At 36.4% G+C, this 12,053-nt stretch overlaps 2 protein-coding genes, 2 non-coding genes and 1 pseudogene across 4 annotated transcripts; 1 reads left to right on the top strand and 4 right to left on the bottom strand.

Annotated features, from left to right (window-relative positions):
• Window positions 1-322: 322 nt before the first annotated feature.
• Window positions 323-1,877, bottom strand: LOC113780033 (annotated as a pseudogene).
• On the bottom strand, window positions 1,719-1,792 carry TRNAI-AAU. The gene has a single exon. It is a non-coding gene; the product is annotated as a tRNA-Ile (tRNA).
• TRNAI-AAU lies at window positions 1,870-1,943 on the bottom strand. The gene has a single exon. It is a non-coding gene; the product is annotated as a tRNA-Ile (tRNA).
• Window positions 1,944-2,023: 80 nt separating this feature from the next.
• Window positions 2,024-4,652, top strand: LOC113779765 (dolichyl-diphosphooligosaccharide--protein glycosyltransferase subunit DAD1). The gene is made up of 5 exons (XM_027325477.1): window positions 2,024-2,175; window positions 2,275-2,322; window positions 3,759-3,846; window positions 3,974-4,017; window positions 4,391-4,652. The coding sequence occupies exons 1-5, from the start codon at window positions 2,089-2,091 to the stop codon at window positions 4,472-4,474; spliced, it is 351 nt and encodes a 116-aa protein (XP_027181278.1). The 5' UTR covers window positions 2,024-2,088; the 3' UTR covers window positions 4,475-4,652.
• A 5,221-nt stretch (window positions 4,653-9,873) lies between these two features.
• Window positions 9,874-10,770, bottom strand: LOC113780034 (zinc finger MYM-type protein 1-like). Its single transcript, XM_027325857.1, has one exon. The coding sequence runs from the start codon at window positions 10,768-10,770 to the stop codon at window positions 9,874-9,876; it is 897 nt and encodes a 298-aa protein (XP_027181658.1).
• Window positions 10,771-12,053: the final 1,283 nt, after the last annotated feature.

Here is a 12,053-nt window from a genome sequence, read left to right on the forward strand (position 1 = left end):
ACGAGAACAAAAGGCAAAAGGATGAAGGCCTCCATTAATTGGAATGATCAAGCAAGTACTGATTTATGGCCAATGAATCGCTTCCAATCTGAGAAACAAAGAACATAATCAGGTAATATGGTACGTACTTTTGACGGGAGGAAATTATCATTTAATTACTCGTAGAATAGGGTTAAAAGAAACTTAATGTGAGACAAGAATATACATATATACATTACCTAATGCAATTCCATTAACTTGACCAATGAAGATACAAAATAAGTTTGCACATACATAATTCGAAATATATACTTCACTAAACAACTCATTAGATACTTGGAGATTAATTTCCATGAGGTTGGAGGCGAAGTGGGAGATCATTCACAGGAACAAAACTTGCACGATGTGCTATCTTTTCATTTGGGATAGCCTTTTCCAGCTTGAATCTCTTCACCACATTATACATGAAAACAAGCGTCTCCATCTTAGCATATTCCCTTCCGGGCAAATTCTTGGCCCTCCTCCAAAGGGCACGAATGTGTATGGTGCAGGTCCGCTCCCCTCAAATCTTGTTGGGTCAAATTTCTCAGGATCCGGGAAATACTTGGGATTCTTGTGTATTTTGTTTACATTCCAAAATATCTGCCAAAATTACTATTCAATCTAGTCAATCAGGAGGAAAAAGAATTTGAAGGCATGGATAATATATTTCATGCAAAGTGCTTTACGTGAGAAATTGATACTAATCAAGATTTCCTGCATAATGTTTTATCCAGGTTTCTTACTCTACCTTCCACCCTTTCGGGACGGTGAAACCTGAATAAGTGAAATCCACCAATGATTCTCTAAAAGCTCCTTGATTAGGTGGTGTTACACGAAAAGATTCACGGGCAACATTCCAGGAGTACTTCATCTTCTCAATATCCTCCCAATTTAGCAACTCATCAGGACCTTTTGTCTTTGCAATTGCCATCATTTCTATGATTAACAATCAATATACACCATAGATATATTGATTCGTCTGAACTACTTTGATGAAATCAGTTTTCTTGCCTTTGAAGACTTCATCATAGATATGGGGAAGCTCAGCAAGGTGTTTCAAGAAAAAATTAACTGCATTACTGGTTGATACGTAGCTGGCCAGCAATAGAGATATTATGTTGTTTTCAATCTCCATTTCACTCATGAACTGGCCATCTTCATCTGTGAAAAGAAGCATTTGCGTCAAACTGTCTCGTTTTTCTGTTGCCTCTTTGTTCTCCATTACCTCCTCCTTTCTTTGCCTAATGATTTTCATCACTTCTTTGCGCAACGCTTTCCCTGCTTGGATTGCACCATTGTAAGCAAAGCCAGGCAAATCAATTGGCAAAGATAGAAGTCTCTCGCTAACAAGATCGAAAGGATCAGCCAACTTCCTTATTTGCTCTTCATCTTGAATAGTCAGATGCCAAACTGAAGGTGAACTTTTTCAGTAGAGGGAAAACTTTAACTTCTTGATTTGGAGCCCAGTGTTTGCGAGCAGCTTGATCCATGACGGGGATGCAGCTTATGTTTCCCAAAAGAAGAAATTGATAAAGGACAAAATTTTAGAACTAAACACGTATTAATCATGGAAAGATTTAAAGAAGACCAAGAAGTATTCCAAATCTACTCCAAAAACACATATAGAAAAGAACAGAATGAAGATGCTTTACAAAAGTAGCGGCCCGTGACAAAATGGCAAAATCATAATTACAGGATGGCCCATGCAGGTCTCGAACCTGCGACCTTCGCGTTATTAGCACGACGCTCTAACCAACTGAGCTAATAGGCCATTGTGAAAAGAACAGCATGAAGACCTTTAGAAAAGTAGCGGGCCCCGGACAGAATGGCAAAATCAAAAGCACATGATGGCCCATGCAGGTTTCGAACCTGCGACCTTCGCGTTATTAGCACGACGCTCTAACCAACTGAGCTAATAGGCCGTTGTGAAGCTTTTCAGAAATTTAACTACTGATCATAAAATTTCTGTTGTTTAGGAATCAAGGGTTATCTAAGGGTTTTTGTACTCTAACTTGACTAGACATCTGGCAAGTCGACGGCTAAGAGAGAGCAAGAGTGGGTGAAGAAATGGCGAGATCGTCGACGGCGAAGGACGCTCAGGCTCTTATCCAATCTCTCCGATCTGCTTATGCCGCCACTCCGACCAATCTCAAGGTCAATCCACCTCTCTTACTATCTCGATTTCTTTGCAAATTAATCAATGCAGCGGAGCAGTTTTTGAAATCCTAACGAAATTTCCTTTGTTTCTCTCAGATCATCGATCTTTATATCATTTTTGCCGTCTCCACTGCCCTAATTCAGGTGCTTCATTCAAATTCTTATGTCTATAACTTCTCAATATGTGGAGTGAACTTGTAGATTCCGTTGACCTGTATATTTTTTTTTGGACTGTCTGTATGTGACTCGATTGGCCGAGGAACTTGATGGAATTAATATGTGATGTTTGAGATGAAATTCTACTTGTTTGATTGCTTGAAGCTTTTGTTTTCCTGCAAAATATGGCATTTTGAACTGTTTTATTTGAATTTTATGTTATTTGATTAATTCAATCTGTTTGAGTGTTCCTGTGGCATAATAATAAATGCTGTTTCGTATGACAGTTCGATGATCATTTCGAACTTGTGGATATTCGAATGTTTAAATGTGTCCTAGGAATTTAAGCTTCCACAGTAGACCTTAGTGGTGTGGCATAGTTGGAGCAATCGGTTCAATATAGGCTTTAATTGAGTATGCAGATTCTACCATATTATAGAATTGTTGCTTAAGCTTGGGAATGTAAAGGAAGTGGGGATAGCATTGTTGTAGATAAAGTTTAAGGAATGCAGTTTGTACATTTGTGGAGTTGAGGGATGAAAATTGTATTTCATATGTGAACTCTGCTACATGTGAGCAAAATGTACATTGATTCTTAAGGCATTAAAGATTGTTGAATGTGCATGTCGAATATTATTGGTTGCTGAAGGTTAAGGTCAAAAGATGTAGGTAACTAATAGCAACTGTATATGGTCTGTTACAGAATTATTGTATTTATTCCAGCTTTGATTGGAGAAGAGGCAAATGGAGTGGATGGGGTCTGTGGATGAGAGTTGAGTTTTACCTTCTAGTCCATTGCAAAGGGATGTATAATGGATCTGAATTGCGTCCAGTATTCCATGACATGTAATAACTCTATATTGGTACTAAGGCCCTGTGTGAGGCCCTGACAAAGGAAGGTTGTGTTTAAGAGTTGGTGTGCGAAGAGGGATTAAAATTTTCAGGTTTCCTGATTTCAGCAGGCCAACATGTTCGATAGTCCCTCTTAAAGTTAATCTATTAGATTTTGGTTGATTTGGGTATACAGACATCACTGCAATGGTGGCCTCAAAGATGGAGTATGTGATTATTGTAAAGAACTTTGGACATTTTATAGAAATGGGCAAAAAATGAGTCTATCTTTGGATTTAAAAAGCTCACATGCTGGAGTAGTCGGGAAAACCTAACTGGCACATATTATGTGTTTCTCCACATTGTGGTATCCTCATGGCTTGGCAAGTAAAGTCTATATAAGTTCCATCTGAACTAGAGTTGCTTCTCTGTATATTCACTAGCATTCTTCCAAGATTTTCAGCCAACACCAATGATTAAAAATTGTTAGTTTGGTGGTTGAGGAAATATATTTAAACTTTATCATAGGTGCTTGTGTGAGTATTTAGGCCAAAATGTTTTTAACATTTCATTATGCTTTGGCTGATAATCAGGTAGTGTACATGGCTCTTGTTGGATCATTTCCCTTCAACTCATTCCTCTCAGGAGTCCTTTCTTGTGTTGGAACTGCAGTTCTTGCTGGTAAGCATAATTGGGGATTTTTATATTATCTGCATGTAATTATTATTATATGAAAGTCTAAGGTTTGCAACTTAGTATTGTTTGTCAAGTTTTAACTTGTTATTATTGCTGATTTGCTGGTCTGCAGTTTGCCTTCGCATCCAAGTAAACAAAGAAAATAAGGAATTTAAGGTAAGCATTTTTCGGTGCTGTGTATATGCTGTCATTGATCTCTGTTGTTTCATCAAGTAGAGTGTTCCAAATCTGTGGTGGCCATACTGAAAAGCTACACACACACACACAGGGTTGCGATTGGTAATATTTTACACCCACCTTGAACATGTATATATGGGATGACCTTTTTTTCCCTGCTTACACGAAGATAATAGCAGTCATAAGTTTAAGCTTATTTTTGAGTGAAAAAAGGAGACATATAGAATTGGTATGAGAAACACCAATACCATTCATTGTTCATTATGATGAGAGTGCCAGTAGGATCAGATATTCCTGTAACAAGTTTGGTAATTTGGATCTCATTAATTGACAATTGGCTATTACATTGCAGGATTTACCACCAGAGCGTGCTTTTGCAGATTTCGTTCTCTGTAACCTAGTACTTCATTTGGTGATCATGAATTTCCTTGGATAAGCTGGTGCCGTGCCCTTTGACTAGAAGTGACGGCGCCTGTTACAATTTTTGTTTGATATGTAATGAGACTATAATGCCTAATTACTGAACTGAGCAAGTAGGCATATGACATTCTAACTCCTTAATATTTTCATGAGTAAGTTCTTACTTGTTTTCCCAATTAAAAGGTATTTTTTGATAAGTAAGAACATTTTGTCCTAATAACACACCACTCTTCAAACTTAAACTTACCGCATCCAACAATCTCCAAGGCTGCATGTTTTATTTTCCCAGCCCTGGAACACGGTAAAGGTCTAAGGTTCAAGGAGAAAATTTAAAGTAACGGAGGAAATGACTAAGAGCGGTGCATTTCCTCGAGTGGCAACCGAATTTTTGGCTGCTAGGGAGAATGGTGCTTGAAAGGAAGAAATTGCTCTTGTTGTATGGAAGGTTTATTTTGAAATAAACATGATAGCAAGATTTTGTATCTTTTTCTTTGGTCCCTAATTGTATTTTGAAACTCCTAGAGGATGATTGTAGAGGCTTCAGTTTGCCTCATTCTGTAAACGCTACTTATTAATTAATCTATCTCTCTTTCTTAGCAACAAGAAAAAGAAAAAAAAAAACTACGTCGTATTATGACCACAAAATCTACACCTAATTGAGAGTTTGAAGGCACGACATTGATGATATACAGGCTTTGGCCATCTGAGACACTTAGAAGGAAAAGATAGTGACATCCTATATGTTTGTATCCAGTTTGAAACATGATGTGGTTCAAGAAGGAATCGGAGAATATTTAAAGGTAGAGGCAGTAATTAAGACTTAAGAGCCACTGCAAAACAGAAAACTCAAACTCGGGAGCAGTCCCAAGACAGACTGACATTTCACTGCAGCTAATTTGAGAGACAAGCAGTCTGAGACAGAAAGCAAACTGAGGTCCATAATCAGTGAATTACTACCACATATCATGACCACAAAAGCTACAGCTGATTGACAGTTTGAAGGCACCACATTCACAACGTAGATCTCAGGCTTTGGCTATCTCAGACACTTAAGAAGCAAAAGAGAGTGCCACCCTATATGTTTGTCTCCCGTTAGAGACATGGTGTTGTTCGAGAATGAATCAGAGGATGTTCATAGGTAGAGGCAGTAATTAAGGGCCATTGAGGTCTCCGATGAGCTTTCAGCCTAATACCACTGCAAACCAGAAAAACTTGGGACAATTTATAGAAGATCAAAAAGCTAACAAGAAATTCCACATAATTGCATGACATTTCTGTTCAACAAAATCTTACAGAAAGCTGAAGAAATGTTTTTGTCATTGTTTCCTAACCTAAATTAGTAAGCAGATATGAAATCTTTCTGCTCAGTCTACAGATAGTAGTATTTTCATAAAACTATGACACTGCAGTAGAGCTTAAACTTTAGACTTAAATTTTGGTAAAGGATAATCTACCAAGTCTCTGCAGCTTCATGGCAAGAGCAATACTATTTTCCTTGGCAATCTCAACAAATGACTTGAGGTGAAGTGAAGTTGATATATTTTCAAAAACTCTCACTGCCTGTTCTCCAGTTGAGATCCTCCAAGGTAACGAACCTAAGTACTTTTGTCTACTAAACCAGTCTCCAAGTTAATGACTAGTAGACATTGACATTGATTTGGCAAGGTCATGCAGTAGATCTTGCATCTTATAACATGTTTGCAAATAAGCTCTTGTTTCTTCCAACAAAGAACCCTGCAATAAATTTCTCAAATAATTCATTCCAATTTTCTCAATCGCTGTTTCATTTTTTGAGATTTGGTTGAAGGAAACCTTCTGCCGTCCAAAGTTCAAGTATCCTCAGGAAATATAGAACAATATGCAAAACATTTCTTGATGGATGGAAATTTGTAAATAATCAAAATTCAAGTATTTGCATCAGACCATCTTCATCTTCACTCAAATTCAAAAGCCTATTCTGCAAAATTGATCGCCAATCCTCTTTTCTCTTTATTCGTAACAGACCTCCAATTTCACACTTGCAGCCAATGGTAGACCGTGACATCTTCTTATAAGTCTGTCCTTAAATACTTCCAATTCATCTGGTACTTCTTCCCCTGCAGTTGTTTTTTCCTTTAGAATAGACCAACAACCATCATCAGATAGTCTACGAAATAGGCATCATTATCCATCATCAGAACTCCCAACACGATATGTGCCACTTGACTCAAGCGAGTGGTAATAATGCACCAGCTTCTATTGGTTAGATTGAGTCCCTTCGTAGTGGTGAAAAAGTCATCCCACCCATGATCAAGAACTAAAAAATATCTTTTTTTCCTTAGTCGATTCCAAATTTTTTCCAGCGACGAAATTCCTATCATCCACTTCTACCTTTTAATTGCACTAGTATAAGTTTGAAAAACTCTAATATTAAAATTTTTTTCGATACACAAACCCACGACTTTACCTCAAAATGCCATGAATTTATTTGTCGTTGTATATCGATTTAGCCACAGTTGTTTTTCCCAAACCTCCCATACCAATTATTGAAAGAACAAAAACAACCTTCTCAGATGGGCTCAACAACATCTCAACTATCTTTGAATCGGCTCTTCCAAAAATTGAAGCAACAACAGAGTCGGTCTGCTGACCTCTTGTGTCTCTAGCAGCGGCAGGGAGGGCAGCTGTCGCAACTGCCCTACTGACCAGTCCCAATTCACTGGCTTCTTGATTGATCTCCTTCGACTTAAGTCTGATCTCCCTAACCTTAGAAGCCATCCTCCAACGGAAAGCAATACAGTTAGAGCAGAAGAAGAAGCAACATACCATTCTTTGGAGTTGGTTTTGGGACCCCATCACCTTGTGACGAAGAGATTCATAGTTGAGCTCATCCAAAACATTGTTAGCATCATAAGCAACTTCCTCCAGACCCTTCAACCATTCTTGCACTGCCCGATCCTGGTTTTGCCTTTCTTCAGCATCAGCCAAGAGAGCACTGATAAAGCAGAGAGATTGTGTCATGCTGGCCACACCATTCTCGAACCCAACAAACAAACAAATCCTATCAGTGGCAGGAGGCAGTGCCCTCTGAATGGTGATCTGAATCGTGGCACTAATCAAGATGGATTTTTTTTTTTTTGGCAGCCGGGAATTGATAAGCTTATCTAGATTAGTACAAGTATTTACCAAGAAATGAGAGTTTGAGAGTCAAATTGGAGACTTTATCGTCGCCTAACTAAAGCCCCATCAGTCAAGTTAGGTATTAGTCTACTTTCTCCTCTGAAGAAATGGTCTTGCGTGGAATCTTCAAAGCAGGATAGAATGTTAGGTTGGTGCGGATATTTTTTAAAGTAATTGTATATCTCTTCCTCCTTTCGGTTTGCCTTGCGGAACCACAATAGCTGTGTTTCAAAGTTTATTGGTGTTTTGGAATTGGGCTGAATGTTTTGGATGGATTCTGTTTGTTTGAAGGATGTAGTTTGGTCTGTTCAACTATCGAAGTTGGGCCTGCAGCTGGGTTGTGAATATAGAATGAGGCAGGAACACTTTGACCTAGTGGACGTCTAGTGTTTGCTATTGAATTTGTCTAATGGGTACGGGCCGGGATTAAGAAGAATTTAGCCACCTTTTTTTTTTTTTTTGAGAAAATGATCGGTTTCATCCTTCACATTTCACAAAAATATTCTTTTCGTCCCTCACTTTTAAAATGAAACAATTTCGTCCTTGACATTTAAAAACTGAAATTATTACATCCCTGAACCCAAATTTCAATTTGAATCAAACCACCAATCAACCTGATTACAAATTTTGGGGGTGTAATTGATAGATCATTTGGTTAACTCAACTTGATATTCATGTGAAATTTAATGAACCTAAAAATAAAAAATAAAAAATTATAACATAAAAAAGAAAGATTAATCTTTCCTACATTATCATTGTATACATTGACGGTTTTATGTACCGCCATATCATTTTAATTTAAATTTAATTTCAATTTTATTTATCTGAATTCAAATTAAATACATCTGAACTATGAATTACATAGTGCAATTGCTCTAATATGTAAAGCATTTTATTTATAAACTTTACATGTACTATATTAATTAATATATTTGTTGTATTTTGAAATGTTCTTTCAGTCATCCTCTAGTTCAACCACTCACCTACGATTGAACCAGTGATTCAAAGACGGGGTGCCTTTGCTGGGTTTAATAACTTTAATAATTACTCAATTCGATTATTAGGTGTTAGTTCTTGAAAAATGAATTTAAATCAAGAAACTATCTAAATACAAAGAGGACACTAAGAACAATAATAGGTGTCATTTTTTGGAAAAATATATCTAAATTGAGACTAATTTTAAATACTAATGAAACATTAAATGTGACTTTTTTTTATTTTTCATATTTTTTGTAGAGGAGTAGGACTGCAGAAGTGGGGAGGGGGTAAAGGAATTAGACAAACAAACAATGACGTTGTACCTCATTTGGTAACTATACTGTTGCACTATTACTTTATTATTACTTCTAAAAAAATATTCTTTCGCTGCAATGAATCTATAGTCGCATTTTCTAACCATGCTATTACAACCACAGCTTCATTTATTACTTGCAAAAAAATCTGAAAATGGAAAAATAATATTGTCATGTCTTTTTTTTCAGTATTATCATGTTTATTCTATTATCCCTTGCAATTCAGTTTATCACAAAAAAAAAAAAGGCAAATCCACCATGTGACAAAGTTGAATTGAACTTCTTTTTGGCCAAGTTGGATTTGAAAGAGTAATTTCCAATGCATTTATCGACATGGTAATTACTAATTACAATTAGTATCCTTCAATGGGATACCTACATGTACTCTACATACGGATGACAGCTTCTGATTACAGGAGTTTCCAGGCTTTGCGTCCATCCATGTGGAACTTCTTGAGGAGTCGTCCAAAGAACATAACCACAATAAGAATTAATTTGCCCTCATCACTCCATTTTCCTGCAATTCCAAACCACTTATCTTGACAATTTGGATTAGGCTTCAGCTGCTTCTTACAACTATATCCTGTTGAGAAGCCCACATTTTCACAAAGCTAAGGGAGAGACAAGTTGGGAAGGAGGTAGTGGGAAAGTCTGAAAACAGCTGTGGAAGATGAAGATAAAGCACAAACAAAAGCTGTTTGTATGGAAATGCCTGAACCAAGCCTTGCCAAGTAGGGAAGCAGTACATAAACGAACAGGAAATGGTGATATAATCTGCAACCTATGTGGGGAAAATAGTGAAACAATGGAACACATATTCTTTCAGTGTAAACAAGCACAAATGACATGGCGGATGGCACCCCTCCGGTGGGATGGACTTAAGGAGCACACTGCTGATTTTAGAAGATGGTGGAGTATGTTAATGGAAGTACAGATGCGAAAGGATGGAAGAGAACACATAACCTTAACAGTGGAAATTCTTTGGCAGATCTGGAAAGCCAGGAATGAAGTTGAATTCGAAGGCAAGAATAGACATCCAACGTGTATCACAAGTTCTTTGAAGGCTAGTTTCTTGATTTAAGCCCCGACCACTCACAAGTTCTCCAGTCATTAGATCGTCAACGACTTTCTTAAGTCGTTGTACTCTAAGAATTTCTTGTCTTTGAGATAAACCTTCAAGAACATGCACTAAGGTAGACAGTGTATTATACATAGAAGAGACTTGGACGACTTGGACATGTTTCTTTGCAGAAGCTGATGTGCAAAAACAATGAATATAAAATGCAAAACCATTTTCCTTCATGATCAAAGTTTTTAAACCATTATATTCACCTCGCATGTTACTAGCACCATCATAACCTTGACCATGGATTTGTGACATGCTCAAACCATGCTTTGAAAATAAAACATCAATTGCTTTCTTAAGTGAAAGAGCAGTAGTATCTCTTACATGTAGAATGCCAAGAAAATACTCAATCACATATCCATGTGAATCCATGTAACGTATAACAATTGTTAATTGCTCCTTTGTTGATGCATCACGAGATTCATCACATAAAATAGCAAACAATCTGTGTCCAATGGCATTTACAATAATACTTGTAGTCTCACTTGCCAAAGCATTTGAAATATCCTTTTGAATATCTGGAGCAATGAGTTTGAGATTTTTAGGGGCATTTTCAAGAACAACCTTTTTTATATCATCATTATGACCTGCAAGGAAGTGCAAAAGTTCAAGAAAATTTCCCTGATTTTCAAAGATATCAGATTCATCATGACCATGAAATGCCAAACCTTGGTGTTGGAGAAATCTAGCACAATCTATTGAAGCTAATAAATGAGTCCGATACTCAGCCTTCATTTTCTCTGATTGCTTAAAAAATGCCACTTTGATGTGCTGATTTGATTTAATAAACTTTGACATTTACTCCAACTCAGATTGTGTGCGCTATTAGGACCACCAACATGAACATCAAATCTATCCTTTTTTTTTTTCCAATTTGTGAATCCTTCCTTAATGAAACTATCACCACCAAATTGTTCGCCCACATCTGGTTTATATAGATAACAGCATAAGCAACAAGCAGCATCTTTTTCAAGACTATATTCTAACCAATTCTTGTAATCATCAAACCAGCCCCGAACAAATCGACGTATCTTTTTTCCTATCTTTCTTTGTGGAAAAACATGCTCAAGAGGTTAACATGGTCCCTTTTGTAAGTAATATCTCCGAATTTTATCTTGAAGGTTTGGATGATAATCCCCAATTTTTTTCCTTTGGGCTGGATCTACAGGTAATTCATCTAAATTAATCCCCAAGCGTCTTTTTTTATTGTCATTTATTGCATTTTCATTATCCTTGGCTTTTTCTTTATTAGATGACTCTTTTTCCATTGACTTCCTCTTGAAATATCTCTCCGCAGCTAAAGAAATTAAAATCAATATATAAGATACTAATCAAATTAAAATATTAAATAGACAATAAAATCTATCCAAGAACTATTTCCCAAGTTAGAGTTATTTATTAAATGACTTATTTATTTATTACTAGATCAAATCATTAATCGCAACATATGAACCTAATCATGTTAATTAGACAAAAGGATCCATACAAGAATAATTTGAAAGTTAAAATATATGTCAAATGGCCCTCTATTCATCATTACATTAACTCCAATATAAGAAACTAATCAAGGCAACTAAAAAATAAATTATAAATCCATAAAAGCACCATTTCACAAGTTAAAATATTTATCAAATAATCCATTTATTAGTTATTATATTAACTAATCAGTTTTCAAATTTCTTTAAAACAGTAATAGTCTCATGCTCTAGAAATATATTTGCAAACAAATTCAAAATAATAATAATAAGAAGTAATTGTTTAGAACTTGATTTTGATGATCTCCTAAAGTTGGTAAGAAGTTTAGAAAAGAGTTGCAATGGTGGCGGACCCAGGAGATCAACTGATTCTGCTACAATATCTGAATCGGATGAAGTGATTAAGAGAAAGAGTTACTAACTTGATTATGGAAGTAAGAATGGCTCTCGGTTGTGAGGGGAAAATAGGGGACCAGAGGACGGAAGGAAAATTGAGAAATGGGGACAAAGGAAATGAATGATATGATTGGATGAAGTGATCAA

Source organism: Coffea eugenioides, chromosome 8 (genome assembly GCF_003713205.1).
Source record: "Coffea eugenioides isolate CCC68of chromosome 8, Ceug_1.0, whole genome shotgun sequence".
In the NCBI taxonomy this organism is placed as follows: Eukaryota; Viridiplantae; Streptophyta; class Magnoliopsida; order Gentianales; family Rubiaceae; genus Coffea; species Coffea eugenioides.